At 43.3% G+C, this 19,515-nt stretch overlaps 1 protein-coding gene across 6 annotated transcripts in view; it reads left to right on the forward strand.

The window, feature by feature from the left end:
• The window catches only part of mbd5 (methyl-CpG binding domain protein 5), a 65,308-nt gene extending 45,909 nt beyond the window's left edge, over positions 1 to 19,399 (forward strand). For 4 of the 6 annotated variants that reach the window (XM_088333055.1, XM_088333059.1, XM_088333060.1 and 1 more), the window contains 3 exons: positions 4,287 to 4,360; positions 4,453 to 4,528; positions 16,548 to 19,399. In XM_088333055.1, coding sequence (XP_088189181.1) covers positions 4,287 to 4,360; positions 4,453 to 4,528; positions 16,548 to 16,613 — 216 coding nt within the window. In that variant the 3' untranslated portion in view covers positions 16,614 to 19,399. The remainder of the gene's footprint in view (positions 1 to 4,286; positions 4,361 to 4,452; positions 4,529 to 16,547) is intronic. The other 2 variants (XM_088333058.1, XM_088333061.1) reach the window with 1 other exon arrangement.
• The last annotated feature ends 116 nt before the right edge of the window (positions 19,400 to 19,515 follow it).

Below are 19,515 nucleotides of genomic sequence, written 5' to 3' on the forward strand. Positions count from 1 at the left end.
ATAAATAGGCACAGACTAAACTTCAACCAAATTTTTTACCCAAAAGCTCTAGCAGAGCACCTTGAGCTATTTGATTGCGTGAGCGGTAGGATTTGGCGTGTGCAGTAGGAATGAGCCATGCACAGGTGGCACGCACTCGTCCTCTTCGCCCGGCGCCGTCAGCACTTTTAAGAGAACGAGTTCGGGAATTTTGTTTAATTTTGTCTTGAAATAGATGAAGTGGCTCCCTAAAAAAATCTTAATATTTTTGCTTTTATGGCTCTTTGGGTCAAAAAAGTTCCCAAACCCAGCAATAGAGGCAACAGTTATCTAACACAGTTTGCGGTGGTGAGGGCATAGAATCCTATGCACTAGACCCCCAGTGAAATCGATGACATACAAAAAGTCGTTCGTTTTTATCTCTGTACAGTGGGACCTCGCTACTTCGCGCTTCTTCATTCGCGGCTTCAGAGCTTCACGGCCTGTAATAGTTATTTATTTATTTTTTTAAGGTGCGTCGCTACTTTGCAGATTTTCACTTTTAGCGGGTGGTTTTGGTCCCCATTAACCGGGTCTAAAAAAAATAAGAATTTAAAAAAAAAAAAATAATATATTGTTTTTAACTTGCGGCGCGGGTGCTGTTCGGTCGCTCCCGCTAGCGAGCCCCTAAGCCGCGGCGCGGGTACTTTCGAGCGCGATACGCACGACACCGCGACAAGCCGAGCAGGTCGGAGGCCGGCGCCCGGCGTCTCCCGCTCGGGCCGCCATGGCGCACGAGGGCCAACTCGGCCCGGTAGGTCGGGCGCTGAGGCTGGGCAGCACGGCGGTGCAGTGGTTGGCGCATGTGCGGCACAGTTCTGAGGTCGTGGGAACTTGCGTGGGTTCAAATTTCCTTTTTTTTTTAAGGTGCGCCGCTGCTTCGCGGATTTTCACATATCGCGGATTTTCACATATCGCGGGTAGTTTTGGTTTCCATTAATCGCGATAACCGAGGTCCCACTGTATTATAATATTTGTATTCACGGTAGTGAATATGAATGTTAGAGAATGGAGAAAACAGAAAGTTGTCCGAAAAGATATAAATTTAAAAAAAACACGTCGAAGCATACAACTCTTTAGTGTATCTGGTGATGAATCGGATATTTAAATACATTGTAAATTTTCCACTCTTATATTGTCAATAAATTATTTTAATCATGGCCGCAAGTATCCCACTACTTTTGTCACTTGCAATCAGGGTACTTTGGGGTGCTTGTATTTCTTGATACCTTCAAATCTTAATGTTGTGTTTTCAAGGTTTGAAAAGTGCTTGAATTTTGGATGAAGTGCTTGTAATTGCTTGAAGTTATTGCCATGTTTACAACAAATCTGCTTAAAAATGATGCTAACACTGCTCTCTGGTGCCTTTGCTTTGACATTGCATTTCTTTTTTTCCCGTCAAGTAGTGTCAAGTCAAGTTTATTTGTATAGCCCTTAATCACAAGAAGTCTCAAAGGGCTGAACACTACTATATTATTCATATATTTTGATACTCCTACTATATTCACTATATTAGCCTACAATCAAAATGACTAGGTTTAACGCAGCGCATCCTGTGGAGAATGATGCTTCACGTTACTACTCGATCAGGGTTTCTACAGCCTATTTCAAGTTAAATTAAAGACTTTTTAAGACTTCTAATGCCTTTTGAAATCAAATTTAACCAAGTCGACAAACAAAAAAGACAATTGAAAAAACATAACAAACAAACCCATAAATGTTTCTTGCTTACAATACATTGTACCTCTGGCATTAGGTTGTTGGCATTGTCCTATGAAGCGTCAGTGACCCATACGGGTCACACCCAAAGGGACAAGTACGCGCTACACTTAAACAGGGATCCATGAATGTGTATTAGTGCACGGATTGCATATCAATTACGAACATTTATTGAGGTTGTGTTTCCCAGTGGTACAGTACCAATAACAAACAGAATATCCCTGGATTTTAATAAATGTTTTATTGTTACATGCCAGAGAAGTTACCACTAGATTCTCAGAAAACAAACAAGTCCCAGCATTCAAAATAGGCAGGCTCCAAAGGCTGTGCAAGTGGGCAAATAGTTTCAAGGGCTGTGTTAAAAAGAAAGCAGTGTGGCAACCAATCTCTGAGGTTAATCAATTTTGGGGAAGAACAAAAACATTTAAAGATGATGATGCCAGCACAGGTTGAATATGCACATTAGGATAGCTCTGAAGAATGGTGTTCTTTGAATAAAAAGTTGATTGGAGGAGGAAGAACCTACAAAGAGATGCGAAAATGTTTTGGCTGTTGAGCTCAAATTCTCTCCAATCCCTTAAAATGGGTAGAAAAACCCAGACATGTGGAAGAAAACTGAAGACAACTATTAAAATGGACCGTAGAATAACCAGAATGGCAAAGGCTCAGTTAATGATCACTTCCAGGATGATTATTCACAGTCTGCAGTTACCGGTAAGTTCTGTGACAGTCAGAAGATGTCAGTGTGAAGCTAATTTATTCTCAAGAATCCCATGCTATAAGACCCTTTATTAATAAAAAGGCATGTCAACTCAAGTCAAATCATGTTTATTTGTACAGCCCTCAATCACAAAGAGTCTCAAAGGGCTGCACAGATTATTGCAAACCACAGACTGTTATGACACCATCACCTGTTCTAAAACCTACATGAGGGCAAAAACACAGTTACATAGATATTGTCAACATAAAATATAGGTTATTTGAAGATTCGCCAACATTTTGTGGACTGCTGGAAGTAAAATTGCCTTTTTTGGGTCCAGGGGCCAGAGACAGTGTGAGACGACCCCCAAACCCTGAATTCAAACCTCCGTACACATCGAAGACAGTGAAGGATGATGGTGCAAGTATCATGGTCTGGGCCTTTTCTCCTTCTCTGGTGTTGGGCCCACTTATCGCATACTAGGGATCATGGATCAGTTTGTGTATGTCAAGATACTTGAAGAGGTTATGTTACCTTATGCTGAAGAGGACATACCTTTGAAATGGGTGTTTCACCAAGACAATGACCCCAAACTCACCAGTAGACGAGCAGTCTTGGTTCCAAACCAATAAAATTATTGTTCCGGAGTAGCCACCCCAATCCCCAGATCTCAAACCCAATCGAGTGTGAAGTACTGTAAGACCAATAAATGTAAATAAAATGTGCAATGTGTAAAGCAATCATGGAGTGAAAAAAGACCTAAAGGTGCCACAAGTTGGTTGACTTTATGCCATACAGATATGAAGCAGTTACTAAAAAAATGAGGTCAAATAACTAAATATTAGGATTGCTAAATCCTACCTTTAAAAAAAATTGAAAATAGTTTTGAGTTGTACAGTCAACAGCAGACACGGCTATTGTTTAACACACCCCTTTGAACTATTTGCCCAATTGCACAGCCTTCGGAGTGTGCCTATTAAGAATGCTGGATCTGGTTTGTTTTCTAAGAATCTACTGCACCTACTGGTAACTTGTTTGGCATGAAACAATAAAAAAATGTTTTAAAACCTGAGATACTCTGGTTGCACACATTGCACTGCTATTATTTTGAACATTTCATTTCAACATCACTGCATATTGTATTAAGAACTTCCTGCAACTATAAACGTAAGCAACCTATTACTGTCATCCTTCCCCAAAACCGATAAGGAAAGGGATTTGTCTCAAAAACATACATGTCTACTCAAGATATAGAAATCATATGACCTAATAAAAGCACGTGCACAGTTTAAAATCACATGTAAATCAGAGATAATTATGTGGTTCTGCAAAATACATTATTCACACCTGATTTTCTCTTTAAATGGTCCTGGAGGAATTGGAAAATTGCCTCAAAAAGTGCTTGAATTTGTCCATGAAAAACACGTATAAACCATGTCTAATATTTTGAGCTGAGAAAATTGTAATCTATTTTTGGATCAAAAAAGGGGTTCGCGTTATACTCATATCTCAGGGGTCGGCAAAGGGCCATATTTATTTATTTATTTATTTTCAAAAGAGCCACACCATATATGTTTAGACAAAACTCAAGAAAACCTCCAAACCCGCTCTACAAACAAAACAAAATTTTTCAGCCCATTTTATTTCACTGGGTGACGTTACATTATTTGATGAAATCTTAGAAATACTAAATATGCAAGAGCCTGGGTCCCATATCAATATAAAGTTAGTTAAGAGTTATTGTCCTAGATAATGTTTTCAAAACAAGGTGCAAGCAAAGTTATTTTGTAAAAATGTCACAAAATGCTGCAAACGAGGATACCAACGTATTTGTCTTGTGTCCACCCAGGTAGGGCCAGAGAAGCTGAAAACGTTAACACGCGACTTACATGCACTTGACCGAGCAGCCAAAAGAGGCTTAAAGTAAGTCCAAACGCCGTTAGCCATCAAACGGCAACACGCTTTGCTTGACTTAGCATATTCACTGATGTTCTTTTTAAATGTTTCTTGCCCAGACCGGGGAAACTTGATAATCACTTGGAAGCAGCTATCCACGAGGCCATGAGCGAGCTGGATAAAATGTCGGGCACGGTGAGTCATTTTGCCCATTAATTTTTGCTTTTTGGTGTCATGCTGCAGAATACAAACTCTACTGCTGTGTCAGAAAATGTTTATCGTTTTTGGATTATTTTTTCTGAGAACAATTTGTCTTGTTTTTCCCAATAAAATAAGATTAATAATCCTTAAAATACTGAGTTCGCCCGGGTGCTTGAAATCCTTGAAAATGGTTGAATTTTATTGTTGTGTTATCAAGATCAGGAAATGCTAGAATTTTGGGTGAAGTGCTTGAAAATGCTTGAAATCATTGCCATGTTTTTTTTTTACAAGTCTGGCACAATATACCACACAATAAATGAAGATTTTTTTAAGTGCGTGAAAATCACACAGGCACGCCTGCTCTCAGTCATTATGAAGTTATGTGAAGTGCCACTGCCCCGTGCTGGTCGCACAAAAGAGGACAGCTCTATTTAGAAAAGCTCTTTTTGCTCAGCTCAATAAGAAACCTCTTCGTCTATTTCGGCTCCCAAACAGCGCCTCCAATTTGTTTTTTATCGGTATATTATCATCGATAATAAAATATTATGCACCAATTTTTTTTAGAAATTAGTAATTTCATATATTTCGCAGGAAACCACTGACAAACACATTAAATATAATTTGAAATATTCACAGATCTACCAAAAAATGTGTTTGATACAAAACAATTTTAGCTTTTTACACTGAACAAATTTTTCGAACAAGACAAATCCCCGAAAAAAATAAAAAAGCACTATAAATGAATGATACAATGCAAAAAAAGGACCATTACAAATCTGTTTTTACCAATTTGTACACAGATCCTCTGAAAAACACCCCAAAAAATATATATTGAAAAGTAAGTAAAAGAACGCAAAAGATCAGCACTCTCTAAGATTGAAAAATTCGGTGTACTCTGCTTCGGAGCAATCAATATCAATAAAATGGGCAGCACGTCGGCGCAGTGGCTAGCGCGTGTGCGGCACAGTTCTAAGGTCTTGGGAACCTCCTGTCTGGGTTAAAATCCAGCTACCGGACTTGCTGTGCGGAGTCTGTATGTTCTACCTGTGCTTGCGTGGGTTTCCTCCGGGTACTCCGGTTTCCTCCCACATTCCAAAGACATGCATTTCAGGTGGATTGGCCGGTCCAAATTGTCCCTAGGTGTGAATGAGCGAGCGAGTTGTCTGTCCCTGTGTGCCCTGCGATTGGCTAGCAACCAGTTCAGGGTGTCCCCTGCCCACTGCCTGATGATTGCTGGGGTAGGCTACAGCACCTCCGCGAGCCTACTGAGGATAAGCGGTGCAGCTAATGAGATGAGATGAGATGAGATGAAAATGACTGCACATTTGGCTAATTTTTCAGAAATTTATACATAGTCTTTTATTTTTTTTATTTCTTTATTGAACTCTATTACTACTCAAAACATAGGTTTTGAGTAGTAATAGACAGCCCTTTCCAAGTTTGTTAAGTGTGATGTAACAAGCTGCGTTAGCATTGTTGAGGCAGAATTCGTCAGTTTATATAGCAGCCCATTGACAAAAAAAATCATAGATAAGAACTCAAAATAGCAAAGTATGTGCTAGCAGCATGACTTTATTTTAGTCATCAAAGTCAACAAAAAAACATTCTTTAGATTAGTGCTTGATTTCTTTCCTAAGTAAATGGTCTGCATTTATATAGCGCTTTTCAAGTCAATGAAGACGTCTCAAAGTGCTTTACAATGTGCTTCATAAATACCCATCCACACACACACACACACACACACACACCAATAGGGAGTCAGCCATGCAAGGCGCCTACCTGCTCATTGGGGGCATCAGGGATTCAGTGTCTTGCCCAAGGACACTTCGACATATAAGCCGGTTATCGAACCTGCAACCTCTTGATCTCAAGGCGAGCGCTCTACCTCCTGAGCTAATGCCGTAAAAATTACATTTTGCCATTGAAAAGGTGTACAAAACCTTCAAAGAACCCTAAAAATAACCTTGAAATTTCTCTATAGGTGGGTTGCAGATGATTTAGCATAATATTTTCTTCCAATAGTCATTATTTTAGGTAAAAAACGGGCAATGTTGAATGTTGTCAAGTAACTCTTATCTATCAAGTGACCTCTATTGGTACTAAAATAATTAATTAGTTACAATGAAACACTACTTATCCAAATAATAAGCAAAACCACGAACCCAAATATGATAAAATGTGTAAATTGACTAAATAGTACAGATATGACAGAACTTTTGTCCGCCGTCTTCTTACTACATAAGCCCAAATGACCATTTTACCCAGCTAGCTTATCCCGTTGGTGCTTTTAACACTCAACATACATAGATAGATAGAGATAGATAGATAGATACTTTATTCATCCCCGAAGGGAAATTCACATTTCCAGCAGCATCCCTGAGCTGAGAACAGTACAATAATAAAGCCAAAAGAATACAATATACAAATACCCAGTGTGACGTGCAAATGCCCACTGTAGCGTGTTATATAGAGTAACTAAATAGTGCTACACAGAATACATATTGCAGTAAGATTCGGTAATATCCAATGTAGGTGGTTTAATGTGGGCCTTTACTCTGCCGGGTGGAGTTAAAGAGCCTCATGGCATGAGGAAGAAAAGATCTCTTCAGTCTGTCCGTAGTACAAGACAGTGACAGCAGTCTGTCGCTGAAACTGCTCTTCTGTCTGATAATGCTGTGTAGTGGATGCGATGGATTGTCCATGATTGACCTCAGCTTTTTCAGTGCTCGTCTCTCAGCTACTGTTGTTAGGCTGTCCAGCTCTTTGCCTACAACAGAGCTCGCTTTCCTAGCCAGTTTATTGAGACGAGAGGCATCCTTCTTCTTGACGCTGCCTCCCCAACACGCTGCCGCATAGAAGAGGGCGCTTGCCACTACTGTCTCATAGAATATTTTCAGGAGCTTTTTGCAGATGTTGAAGGAGGCCAGCCTTCTGAGAAAGTAAAGTCGGCTTTGCCCTTTCCTACATAGAGCTTCTGTGTTGGCAGTCCAGTCCAGTTTGTTGTCCAGCTGCACACCCAGGTATTTGTAGGTCTGGACAAATTCTACACATTCTCCTTTGATGGTTACAGGAACCGGGTGAGTTCTGGTTCTCCTGAAGTCCACCACCATCTCTCTGGTCTTGGTGGTGTTTAGGTGCAGGTGGTTTGCGTCGCTCCATCGGACAAAGTCCTGAATCAATGTCCTGTACTCTTCCTCCTGCCCGTTTCTGATACATCCCACGATCGCAGTGTCGTCGGCAAACTTTTGCACATGGCAGGACTCAGAGTTGTACTTAAAGTCCGATGTATATAGAGTGAATAGGAACGGAGAGAGAACGGTCCCCTGGGGAGATCCTGTGCTGCTAACCACAGTGTCCGATGTACAGCTGTTTCACATACTGGGGTCTGCCTGTCAGGTAGTCAGTAATCCATTCTACAAGGTGTGAGCTAACTCCCATCTCTGTCAGTTTCCTACTCAGTAGCAGAGGCTGTATGGTATTGAAGGCACTGGAGAAGTCCAAAAATGTAATCCTCACAGCCCCCTTCGCCCTATCCAGGTGAGAGAGGGATCGGTGTAACATGTATACTATAGCATCCTCCACTCCCACCTTCTCCTGGTAAGCAAATTGCAGTGGGTCGATGGCGTGACGGACCTGTAGCCTCAGGTGGTGCAGCAGCAGCCGCTCCATGGTCTTCATCACATGTGATGTCAGGGCGACCGGCCTGAAGTCGTTGAGTTCCTCAGGTCTTGATTTCTTTGGGACTGGGATGATGCAGGATGTTTTCCACAGCTGAGGGACCCTCCCCTGTTCAAGGCTCAGGTTGAAGATGCGCTGTAGTGGGTCTCCCAGCTCAGACGCACAGGCTTTCAGCAGTCGGGGGGATACTCCATCCGGACCAGCTGCCTTGCTGGTTCGTAGCCTTCTCAGCTCTCCACACACCTGGGCTGAAGTTATTTTTAGTGGGGGGATGTCTTCCATGCTAGTGTCCAGAGGGGGAGGGGGAAGGACAGCTGCATTACTCAGGGGTGAGGATGTGGCGGAGTGGTCAAACCTGTTGAAAAAGTTGTTCAACTGGTTGACTCGCCCCACATCTATATCCACAGCCACACCCTGCTTGGTGCTGCAGCCAGTAATTGTTTTCATCCCTTCCCACACCTCCTTCATGTTATTGTTCTGCAGCTTTTTCTCCAACTTCCTCCTGTAATGCTCCTTCCCTTTCCGGAGCTGGACTTTGAGCTCCTTCTGTACTCGTTTTAGCTCCTGCTGATCACCATTTTTAAAGGCCCTCTTCTTTTGGTTCAGAAGGCACTTGATGTCGCTCGTGATCCAGGGCTTGTTGTTGGCATAGCAGCGTACAGTCTTTATAGGAACAACATTGTCCATGCAGAACTTAATGTAGTCAGTAGTGCAGTTTGCCATCTCATCAATGTCCCCACTGCTGGACCCTAGCAGGACATCCCAGTCCGTACATCCAAAGCAGTCTCTCAGAGCCTGCTCTGCCTCAGTGGACCATTTTCTAAAAGAGCGTGTGGTTGTTGGTAGCCTCCTCACTTTTGTTTTGTACTGTGGTTTAAGCAGAATGAGGTTGTGGTCTCCTTTTCCAAGGGCAGGCAGTGGTTTAGCACTGTATGCATTTTTTATATTCGCATACAGAAGGTCAATAGTCCTATTTCCCCTGGTCTTGCAGTTCACATACTGGACGAAAGATGGCAGTGTCTTATCAAGAGTCACGTGGTTGAAGTCCCCAGAGATTAACATTGCAGCCTCCGGGTGTTGTGTTTGAAGTTTTGCCACCGCGGAGTGGATGACGTCACACGCTACTTCCGCATCAGCGCGCGGTGGGATGTAAACAATGACAGCAATGGCATGTCCGAAATCTCTGGGCATGTAATAGGGACGAAGACTTACAGCCAAAAGTTCGACATCACGGCAGCAGATAGAAAGCTTTGTTTTTACATGCCCGGGGTTACACCACCTCGTGTTCACGTAGATAGCCAGTCCCCCTCCTTTGCGCTTCCCACTGACTTTTGTCCCTCTGTCAGCTCGAACAGCGCAGAAGCCGTTTAGTGCGATGTTAGCGTACGTGATGATAGACGTAAGCCACGTTTCCGTAAAGCAAAGCAAGCTGCACTCCCTGTATGCTTTGATGTCTTTCACAAGCACAGCCAGTTCGTCGATCTTATTCGGTAGGGAGTTGACATTCCCCATGTTTATGGACGGTACCGTGGGCTTATATCGCCACTTCGCCGCTAGCCGCTTAGCCTTTACCTTAGCACCGGCTCTGCAACCCCGGTAGGGTCGCCTCACCTCGTTAGGTAAAAGGGGGACCATGCCGGCTCGAGAGTTCTTCAGGTCGAGGAGTAGGTTTCTTGAATATACGTATTTTTGCGAGTTGAAACCCATATCCATAGGATAGAAAGTAATCCAAGTGTTGCAAGGCACTGATAAAGTAAGCAAAAATAAATAAATAAATAAATAAATCACAAAAGTAGCGAAAATAACACGGGAGCTGCTGGAGTGGCTGCCATTCGTGACGGCGCCGGAAGTATGTACATGAACTGCATATAAGCCCCAAATGGGATGGTCGCCAAGTCCCATGATTCAGGCATTTTCCTCGTTCTTCACTGCACTGTTTCTTTCTCTAGTCAGCCATGTTAGCCACCCGGTTGTAGTCTTTGGCTTACCTCTAAATACATATGTTCTTGTTGGTGGCTCAGTGTAAATAAAGCTTGCTTTGTCTTTCCACAAAAGGTCATGCAAGGAAACTGTGCTGATTCTAGGTCCCGACGCTTGACAAACTTTTACTTGCTTTTTTAGTCACTTCTCCCGCTAGCTGTTAAGTTATCCACTTTCACCAGTTCTGAGCAACTCCAACTATTTGCTCTTTTCAGCTTGCTATCCTATCTTTTTGCTGACTGAATTTCTCACACACCCTTACTTGAGCTCCTTACTGAGCAACAACAACTTCTAGTTGTGAAATATTACAGACTGTGATTTTGAAATAACCCAAATAATTTATTTGGGCGAGTTGCAGATTATTTTTTTTGAATAATTCTAACCAAGATTGTTTATTCCTAGCCAAGGAAAAATAAAAGCATGAATGTCATAAAATAACTCTTAAATTATGGATTTTTTTTTCTGCTAAATGGGTTGATGAATATTATTTGTTTTGTGATGCGGGGCTTAATTTTCAATCTACTTACAAATGTTGCCAAATTTATAATGCTATATTATATACCCCTTATGACAACACAAAACTTTGGTCCACAATTTCCCTTGCCCGGGCTCGTTTTACTGGGGCTCCGTTATGGAGCCAGGCCTGGAGGTGGGGTCTGCTAGCGAGCGAATGGTGGCCCGGTCTTTGCTGTCGAGGTCCGGCCAGGCACAGCCTGAAGGGACGATGTGAGTCCCTCTTCCCATGGGCTCTTCACCCGTGGGAGGGGCCAAAGGGGTCGGGTGCATGGAGAGCTGCGTAGCAGCCAAGGCAGGGGTTCTTGGCGCGCCGATCCCCGGCTACAGAAACTGGCTTTTGGGACATGGAATATTACCTCTCTGGCGGGGAAGGATTTCAAGTTGGTGTGTGAGGCTGAGAAGTTTCGACTAGATATAGTCGGACCCATCTCCACACACAGCTTGGGCTCCCCAATCTTCGACTCAGTTTATGAGGGCGAACAAAGTACAACTCTAACTGTAGATTAGTATACGATCGCAGTTTTTTGCTGGATATGCGAACATCCAGAATTCCAGCGCAAATTTCGACGATCACTCTGGAGTGTTTACTTAGCCTCGGAGTGCTACGTCAACAGAACACAGCGGCCTACAAAGCAGCGAGTAAAAGTGGCAAGCGGAAGCGCTGTGACCGGGGAAGGAAACGAGGTTGTCGGGCCGGGCTAACGGCTCGGATGAAGGCTAAACCCTTCAAAACGCCTCTACCATCCATTTTCCTATCCAACGTCCGCTCCCTGGACAACAAACTGGACCATTTACAATTGGAATTCTCATCGAACCGCGAGTTGACGAACTGTTGTGCTTTAATTCTGACGGAGACATGGCTAAACTCATCTATCCCGAATGACGCTGTTAGCATTGTGGGGCTAACTGCTTTCCGCGCCGATAGAAGCGGCGAGCTCACCGGCAAAAGTAAGGGAGGCGGTCTATGCATTTATACAAACAACAACTGGTGTAGAAATGCGAAGATAATTGAACTTTTGACGGTGATCTGCAGACCATTCTACCTACCGAGGGAGTTTAGCGCGACCATCATTACTGCCGTGTACGTGCCCCCCAGCGCTAATACGAAGGAGGCAATGGACGTTCTCTACCGAACTGTGAGTGAACTGCAGCATGCTTACACCGAGTGCATTTTTATTGCGGCGGGGGACTTTAACCAGGCCAATATGAAAACAGTTCTCCCGCATTTCCATCAGCATGTAAATTTTGCTACAAGAGGTAGGAACACATTAGACCTGGCCTACACAAACATCAAAGGTGCATATAAAGCAGCCCCCCGCCCCCACCTTGGCTCATCAGATCACCTTTCTGTTATGCTAATTCCAGCATACAAGCCCCTGCTGACCAGAGAAAAACCTACAGAGAAGCAGGTGAGGGTGTGGTCTGAGGGGGCAATGGAGGCACTACAGGACTGCTTTGATTGCACTGATTGGGACATGTTTAAATCGGCTGCCACTTACAACAACAAAATAAATATAGATGAGTACGCCATTTCTGTGTCAGCCTATATCAGTAAATGTGCAGAAGACGTCAGCAATACCAAAACTATATGCACCCGTGCCAATCAGAAGCCCTGGATGACTGCTGAGATACGCAAACAACTAAAAGTACGGAACCTTGTCTTTAAATCTGGTGACATGGAGGCGCTGAGATCAGCGAGGGCTAACCTGAACCGTGCTATCAGACTAGCAAAGCGAACGTACAGTCAAAAAATCCAGGAACGTTTCCTCAACAAAACCAACACCAGGGATATGTGGAAAGGCATTCAGGCCATTACCAAATACAAGCCAACCACCGCCCCAGTGCAGGACACTAGCATGGACTTTCTGAATGACCTCAACAAATTCTTTGGAAGGTTCGAGGCACAAAACGGCACCACTGCAGCGAAAGCGGTTCCAAATCAGGACGAAAGAGCACTCCACCTGGACTCATCTGACGTGAGGAAGACCCTGAGAAGGGTCAACACAAGGAAGGCTCCAGGCCCGGACAACATTCCGGGGCGGGTACTTAGGGAGTGCGCCGATCAGCTGGCTTGTGTACTAACAGACATTTTCAACACCTCGCTAGACCAAGCCAAAGTACCATCATGCTTCAAATTTGCCAACATCATCCCAGTGCCAAAGAAACCCCAGATCTTATCATTCAACGATTACCGGCCCGTTGCACTGACTCCTATCATAATGAAGTGCTTTGAGAGACTGGTTAAAGAGCACATCACCTCCAGTCTCCCCTCCTCATTCGACCCCTTTCAGTTTGCCTACAGGACAAACCGCTCCACCAGGGATGCCATCTCCTCTGCGCTTCACCTGAGCCTGACACATCTAGAGGAGAAGAACACCCATGTGCGGATGCTGTTCCTGGACTTCAGTTCAGCATTCAACACCATCATCCCACAACATCTGGTAGACAAGATGAGACTCCTGGGTTTCAACACCCCCCTGCGGAACTGGCTGCTGGACTTCCTCTGTGACAGACCCCAATCAGTGCGGATAGGTCAGAACAGTTCAGATGTCATCTACCTCAGCACGGGCTCCCCCCAAGGCTGCGTCCTAAGCCCCTTGCTGTTCACCTTGATGACACACGACTGCGTCCCTAGGTCCGCCACAAACCACATCGTGAAGTATGCTGACGACACAACAGTGGTGGGCCTCATCAGGGATGACAACGACCTAGCCTACAGAGAGGAGGTGGAGCAGTTGGTGGGCTGGTGCAGGGACAACAGCCTGGTCCTGAATGTTGACAAAACTAAAGAGATCATTGTCGACTTTAGGAAAAACCAGCCCAACCATGCCCCACTTTGCATCAACAACAAGGCTGTGGAGGTTGTCAGCAGTATCAAGTTCCTAGGGGTGCACATTACAAACAAACTCACCTGGTCCGTGAACACTGCATCACTGGTTAAGAGGGCACAGCAGCGCCTGTACTTCCTGCGGAGGATGAGGAGAGCCCACCTGCCCCCACCCTCCCTCATCACATTCTACAGGGGCACCATAGAGAGTATCCTGACCAGCTGTATCTCTGTGTGGTGTGGAGGCTGCAGCGCTACTGACTGGGGTAGTGTGAGGAGGGTAACGAGGACAGCAGAGAAAATAATCGGGACTACACTTCCCTCCATTCAGGACATTGGCCAGAAGCGCTGCCTATCCCATGCTAAGAACATTACCGGGGACCCCTCTCACCCCCATCATGGACTGTTCACTCTGCTAGCCTCTGGGAAGAGGTTCTGCAGTGTGCGGTGCAGGACCACCAGGCTCCGCAATAGTCTAGTCCCCCTGGCCATTAGACTGTTAAATGGTCAATCTAACATATAGTTAACTTAAATCTAAACGGCTGCTAATCTGTCTTTTTGCACTACTGGCAGTTTTTATAGCTTGCCACTCATTGCACATTGCTCTCTGCACTATGGTAATTACAGCGTTATTGTTACAGTGTTAATGTTACTGTGTACCTGACTTGTTAACCTGGCTGCCCATTTTGCACATCTGGTTAGCTACTCTTCTTGCACTATCGGCACTATGGTAAAATACTATACGTAGCCAATTACAATACAACTTTATTTATATCTGTACATTCAAGGAAACTGTGGGGGTCAGATGCATCGACATTTCGTTCTGTATACACGTGTACTAGAATGACAATAAAGTAGATCTGAATCTGAATCTGAATCTGGTACCAGTCCTCTTGAGAGGGGTTGGACTCTCTTCCACTTTGGAGTTGCCTGTGGTGAGAGGCACAGATTATGTGTGGGCAAATTAGCTGTCCCATGGCTTGGCGCCTGTAACCCTCTTATCACCCCGGTAGATAAGAGCGTTCGTTGCCTCTCTCCGCTTTCGGATGGGTGGACAGGTTGACTGTTGTTTGTGTTCATGCGCCAATTATCAGTTCTGATTACCCACCCTTCTTGGAGTCCTTGGAGGGTGGCACTTAAGAGCATGCCCCCTGGGGATTCCCTCGTACTGCTGGGGGACTTCAACGCCCACGTGGGCAATGACAGTGAGACCGTGAGCGGCGTAATTGGGAAGAACGGCCTCTAAACCTAAGTGGTGTATCGTTATTGGACTTTTGTGCCTTTCATGCCTTGTCCATAACGAACACCATGTTCAGACATAAGGGTGTCAGTCTGTGCACTTGGCACCAGGGACACCCTGGGCGGAAGTTCGATGATCGATTTTGTAGTCGTTTTATCAGACCTGTGGCAAGTTTTAGACACTCGGGTGAAGAGAAGGGCAGAGCTGTCACCTGATCACAACCTGGTGGTGAGTTGGGGGAAGATGCCGGTCCAACCCGACCCAAGCGTATTGTGAGGCTCTGTTGGGAACGGCTAGCAGAATCACCTGTCAGAAAAGAGTTTCAATTCACACCTCCAGCAGAACTTTGCTCGAGGGAGGCGGAGAACATTGTGTCCAAGTGGACCATGTTCTGTGCCTCCATCATCGAAAAAGCTGATGGGAGCTGTTGCCTTAAGGTTGTCCGCCCCTGACTTGGCGGCTACCCTCAGACCTGTTGGTGATCGCCGCTTTAAGAGATGCCATCAAGCTTGAAAGAGCAGTCTTATCGGGCCCTCCTGGCTTGTGGGACTGCAGAAGCAGCTGGCAGGTATCAGCTGGCCAAGCGGAATGCGGCTTTGGCAGTTGCCAAGGCAAAAACTCAGGTTTGGCAAGGCCATAGAAGGCGACTTCAGAACAGCTTCGAGGAAATTCTGGTTCACCATCTGGCGTTTTGGGGGATTAAAGCAGGTGCCATCAACACTGTGCATAGTGGCAATGGGGCACTGCTGACCTCGACCCGGGACGTGATGAATTGGTAGGCGCAGAGTACTTTGAAGGCCTTCTCAATCTCACAGACACGTTTTTCTCTGCGGAAGCAGAGCCAGGGGACTTTGAGGTGGGCTTTCATATCTCTGGGGTTGAAGTCACTGGGGTGGTCAAAAAGCTCCTCGGTGGCAAAGCCCCAGGGTTTGATGAGATCTGCCCTCAGTTCATTAAGGCTCTGGATGTTGCGGGTGTGTCATAGTTGTCGCGCCTCTGCAACATCGCATGGACAAGGCCTCTGGATTGGCAGACTGCATGGTGGTTTTACTTTTCAAAAAGGGTGACCGGAGATTGTGTTCCAACTACAGGGGACTTCCCAGCCTCCTTGGTAAGGTCTATTCGGGGGTACTGGAGAGAAGAGTCCGTCAGGAAGTCGAATTTCGGATTTGAGAGGAGCAGTGTTGTTTTTCCTCCCGGCTGTGGAACAGTGGACCAGCTCTATACACTCTGCAAGGGTCCTGGAGGGTGCATGGGAGTTTGGCCCATCTGGTCTACATCTGTTTTGCAACAACAACATAAAATTCTTGAAAATGCAAAACAATAAAATATAAGTTAGAAATATAAATTTGTCATTGCTATAAATGATCAAATGCAATAATGCAAATTTTTTTAAGAATGCAAATAGTTAAGTCTAAATTAAAAATATGAACTTGTCATTGCTACAAATAAGGGATAAAAAGGCCTGCAAAAAATATTTACAATTCTATTTCAACCAATTTTGATGCAGATCTTCTGAAGAACACGCAAAAAAGTGCTTGAAATGTGCTAGAATTTGGCCATGAAACAGGTGTAGGAACCCTGAGAGAACTAGGGGAGCAGTTGGAGCTAGGGAGAGAGTCTCAGCTGCAACCAAGACTTAAAAATTGACGTCGAATAAATAAAGATGCAGATACTAATATCCGTCAAATTCCCTAATATCGGTGCCTTAAATTGTCCCACCCGATAATCAGTTGACCTTTACTTTTTTATTTCGTGATTGTCTTGGCCAGCAGGTTCCGTCCCGGGATCGTCAGGTGAAGATGCCCAAACCCAAAAGGAGAAAGCTCTCCAGATAGCAATGAATGTGTCCTGCTGGTCGTCTGCGCTGTTCCAGGTGCTACACACTCCAATCGCTGACTTTTCAGGTGCTGGAAATGTCCAATCACCATTTTTAGTCTCGCCAAAAAAGAAAGATCCTTTAAAAAGGTGTCAATTTGTCTACAGCTTACTTTTTTTCTAGTATAAGGTATTAAAAAGATAACAACAAAAAAAGCGTTGAGCTAAGACAGACTGTCGGAATATTTCTGATACAGTTTCATGGTGTAAATGAGTCATCCTGAAATGTCATATTAAAAAATAATATGTAAATATTGTAAGATGTACAGAACAGACGTACCTAATGCACATCTTATTTTTTGTTGTACAAAAACAAAGCAGAAGTGTACCAATGTCTTTTGTTTCTATTCCTACGCAACAAACTGCTTTTATATGACAAGCACTATAACCGGCAATTTAAGTTTTTTTTTTTTTTTTTTTTTTTTTTTTTTTTTTTTTCCCCTTTCGGGCTTTGGACAAAGATCTCCTACTAAATACCTGAAAATGTTGATGGAAAAAAAAACACAGAATAAACTACCAGCAGAGAGTGTTTAGCTTTTAGGCAAGCACAAATATTGCTAAATGTTCATTGAGAATTTGGCAGTTTCGCCAATGACTTTTCAACAAGTGTGTTTTTGGTTTTTTTTGGTCTTGTCTGCGATCAATGGAATATGATTGTATTTCTTGAATTTAAAGATCAAAACATTAACATTTGGGGGGGAAGGGGGTTGTCTTGTTTTCTTGTTGTAAATTATTCCTGTACTTAATATTTATGTTAAGCTTTACAATATCGTAGACTGCAATAACACTACCAGGAGTTGACAACTCAAGCCTTATATGTGTATATGTATGTTTTAGTTTTAAGACTTTTCACACTGTCCTGTTATATTTATGAAGTGAGATTTGCATCAAAGAGGTTACTCTTATGTTGTTGTTGTTGTTCCATGATGTTTTATTTATGTAAGAATGGAGAATAATTGTCAATGTCTGTAATAATTGTGGTTTTAACAACGGTGATACCTCGGTACTTGAGCATAATCCATTGGGGATTGCTGTTCAAACACCGAGTTTTCTGAATACAGATTTTTTTTCCCATTCCACGTAATGGTAAACTAGCCACTTTAGATAAGAGGTAGTGTCGTTACCAAAACCTTAACTCACAGTTTGCTTGTATACGAGAATTTTTAGAAAATATCTTCCCTGACATAGGAGAGAAACTCCAAGTTATGAGAATTTCCAGACACCACTACTAAAGGGCCCATTGATCGAGCCTGACAGTTAGAACGTGCGAATCCTGCCATCTAGTCAAGTCAAGCTATGTTTATTTGTATAGACCATATTTACGCCATCCCACCTAAAACCTACATGAGAGCAAGGAAAAACTCAAAACCTCGGAATGGGGAAAATAAGAAACTTTAGGTAATTTCCCTTCTTGATGACCATGCTGCAAGGGTTGTTGCAAGGGCACCAACAAACAATACACAGACATTAACATGAAATATTGCTCAGACATAAGCTATCGAAAATGTGTGTTTTAAGCCTAGATTTACAGTTCCTCTGAGGTTGCTGAGCGAATCTGGGGCAGAGCATTCCACGGCATTGGCGCACAAGTAGAACGCTCTTGAACCTGCGGATTTGTTCTTGGCCCTTGGGATCACTAGTAGACCAGCATTTTCAGAGCAAAGATTCCAAACAGGAATATAGGGAAACATTAAATCTGAAATTTATGAGGGGGCAAGTACATGCACTGTTTTGTATTATGCCAAAAGAACCTTAAAATCACATCTTAAACAGACAGGGAGCCAATGCAGGTCAGCCAACAATTAAAATACATCATCTAATAATGACAACTTTTGAACCATGCATGCTAGAATCATAAAACTTGCTTCGCTCTCATTTATAAAAGTGTGCATATATAAAAGATCATTAAATTTGGCTTACGGAGGAAGCATGAGTATGTGAATAAAAACTTCCCGATTTATAAAACAGCGCGTACGCACGTCCCACTCCTGTTTCTCTTTATAATAGCAATCAACTTTAAAATTGCCGCACGTAAGGAAACCTCTCCTTTATGCATATAAAAGGCCAAGGGACTGCCTTTGATTAATGTACCAAGCGCAAAGATGGCCTATTACCCTGGTTGTAGCCTACTTAACCAATAATGTTGACGTTTTAGCAATCAATGAAAACTATTCAATACTAATAATTGAATGCTTCCACGCACTGTATATGTTTCTGTATGTGCTTCTGGGGAAAGGCAATGTCGATAACTCTTATTTCATTTTTTTCCAAATATACTCTTCATATGTGTTATGTGAAAAGTAATACCAGATTTTTTGGGGGGGGTGGGGCACAAGTGTATCAATATCTGATACTTTGTTTCATCCATCTGCTGTTGGTTCTTAGTATCGTTACTCCAGATTTTTTTTCATATGGCAGTGAAGTCGACACATTCTCAGATCAAGGTTTTTTTGTTTTTTTTTTAAATATTTTTTTAATTTAAATTTTTTATTATTTTTTTACTAAATCCCAAATGTTGCTTACAATTCTTTTATATATATATGAGGCTCCTAGTCCTGTTTTTTGATCAGCTATCACCACACACATACATCACTGTTAGCAACCACCAACTTCCTTTATAAAGTCACATTCCACTCTGTTGACATTATCTAATTTATCTTATCACAGTATTTTATGTTCAATTACCGTAAACTTCGGACTACCAGACGCTACTTTTTTGACTGTAATAAAAAAAGTTGTGTCGTTATGATGTCAACTGTCACTGAATACGTCATGTCGCATTCGAAAGTTTAACTCTTTGGAATCAAGATATGAATCTCAAGGTATTAGCTCACCCAAAAAATGCTCACGTAGTCAGCTGAT

The sequence above is a fragment of the Urocampus carinirostris genome, chromosome 3, assembly GCF_059441175.1.
Source record: "Urocampus carinirostris isolate Australia breed hairy pipefish chromosome 3, RoL_Ucar_1.0, whole genome shotgun sequence".
Lineage (NCBI taxonomy): Eukaryota > Metazoa > Chordata > Actinopteri > Syngnathiformes > Syngnathidae > Urocampus > Urocampus carinirostris.